The 1,818-nt window shown below is 62.5% G+C and overlaps 1 protein-coding gene across 2 annotated transcripts in view; it reads left to right on the forward strand.

Annotated features, from left to right (window-relative positions):
- Positions 1–6: 6 nt before the first annotated feature.
- The window catches only part of USP21 (ubiquitin specific peptidase 21), a 5,441-nt gene continuing 3,629 nt past the window's right edge, over positions 7–1,818 (forward strand). The window contains exons 1-2 of one of the 2 annotated variants that reach the window (XM_021712251.1): positions 7–34; positions 774–1,394. In XM_021712251.1, coding sequence (XP_021567926.1) covers positions 783–1,394 — 612 coding nt within the window. In that variant the 5' untranslated portion in view covers positions 7–34; positions 774–782. Of the gene's footprint in view, positions 35–715; positions 1,395–1,818 lie in introns of those variants that run through there. The other variant, XM_021712252.1, reaches the window with a different exon arrangement.

The raw sequence follows: 1,818 nt of genomic DNA on the forward strand, positions 1-1,818 counted from the left end.
CTGCTCCAGACCCGAGAGGATACTCTCCACGGAGGCAGAGGCGCGGGGGGCCCGGCGAGGCCTGGGAGAATCGGGCTGGAGGGACTGCATCCCCGGACCGCGGGGAATACGCTGCCGGACCCCACAGCCAATCAGCTGCCTCGGCCTTTCTGCCCTCGAGGGGGGCGGACCCGGCGACGGCCCTGCTGTGGTGGGAGAGGTGCCGAGACTGGGGGTCAAGGAGTTGAGCGTGCTCCGTGCCAGACCCCTGCCTCCCGAGCCCTGACACCGTGTCGGAGCTCGGAGGTGGGGGAGGGAATGGATCGCAAGTCACCCATTTAGTCGGCTTCATTTGCAGCCCGGAGGGGCGGGGGCTTGAGGATGGGATGCTGTCTTTTGGGGGCTGCGATCCTTGCGTCCACACTGTCATTTGGCCCGAGGTCCTCAGTGACCCAGGGCACATCCCACTTTACTAGCCAGGTGTGGGGTCCCTTGTCATTAGCTCACAGACGATAGAGAGAGGGATTATCACTGGCTTTTCGGTAGTGGTATATTCTGCAGGGAGGGGCGGGGGTGTGTATAGAAAGGGTCAAAGTTATGGGCTGCTTTCATTCATTCGTTTACTCAGTAGATACTGAGTGTTTGCTTTGTGCCAAAGACCGTGCTGGGTTCTGGGAATCCAGTGACTGATTTGGTAGACCTGGGTCCTACCTGCAGTGCATGCAGGCTAGTGTCACAACCCAGGTTCCTCCCTCCCTCCATACCCAAATGCTGTCGCTTTCTTCTCCTCCCAGGTCCAGCCTATGGTGTCCACAATGCCCCAGGCCTCTGAACACCGCCTGGGTCGGACCCGAGAGCCACCCGTTAATGTCCAGCCCCGAGTGGGAGCCAAGCTACCGTTTGCCCCCAGGGCCCGCAGCAAGGAGCGCCGCAACCCAGCCCCTGGGCCAAACCCCATGTTAAGACCTCTGCCTCCTCGGCCGGGTCCCCCTGATGAACGGCTCAAGAAACTGGAGCTGGGACGCGGACGGACCTCGGGCCCGCGTCCCAGAGGCCCCCTTCGCGCAGACCATGGGGTTCCCCTGCCTGGCTCACCACCCCCAGCTGTGGCTCTGCCTCTCCCATCCCGGACCAACTTAGCCCGCTCCAAGTCTGTGAGCAGTGGGGACTTGCGTCCAATGGGGATTGCCTTGGGAGGGCACCGTGGCCCCGGAGAACTGGGGGCTGCGCTGAGCCGCTTGGCCCTCCGGCCTGAGCCACCCACTTTGCGACGTAGCACCTCCCTCCGCCGCCTCGGGGGCTTTCCTGGACCCCCGACCCTGTTCAGCATACGGACAGAACCCCCTGCTTCCCATGGCTCCTTCCACGTGATATCTGCCCGGCCCTCTGAGCCTTTCTACTCTGATGACAAGATGGTGAGGACTTGCCCACACATGTGCTCCTCTTGCTTTCCTGCCATCCTGTGACTTCTCTGCCCCCCTTGCCCCGCGTTCCTTTGTCAGCTCCTCACCGCTAGTGTCACAGCTTGGACTCCCTCCTCTCCCTTACTTTGGTGCCCTGGAGCCGCTGGGGCCCTGTATGGTGTGCCTTTCAGATCCCAGGGAACTGGCCCGCTATTTAGCATTCTTTCTGGGTCCCCAGGCCTTTCTCTGCTTGCAGCCCCTTCTCTCCTAGGACTCTACAGAGGCCTAATTAATCTCTGGAGCTGAAGTGGGCGGGCTCAGAACTTCTGAGCTCGTGGGGTTGCCCGTGCCCGAGCCGGGCTGACTGCGGTTGGAGTCAGCAGCAGAGGGCAGGACGGGCCACGGGGGCAGGAGGGGGCTTTGGGGGGAACAGGGT

Source organism: Carlito syrichta, unplaced genomic scaffold, assembly GCF_000164805.1.
Source record: "Carlito syrichta isolate Samal-C Ts95f unplaced genomic scaffold, Tarsius_syrichta-2.0.1 Scaffold303153, whole genome shotgun sequence".
NCBI classification, from domain to species: domain Eukaryota; kingdom Metazoa; phylum Chordata; class Mammalia; order Primates; family Tarsiidae; genus Carlito; species Carlito syrichta.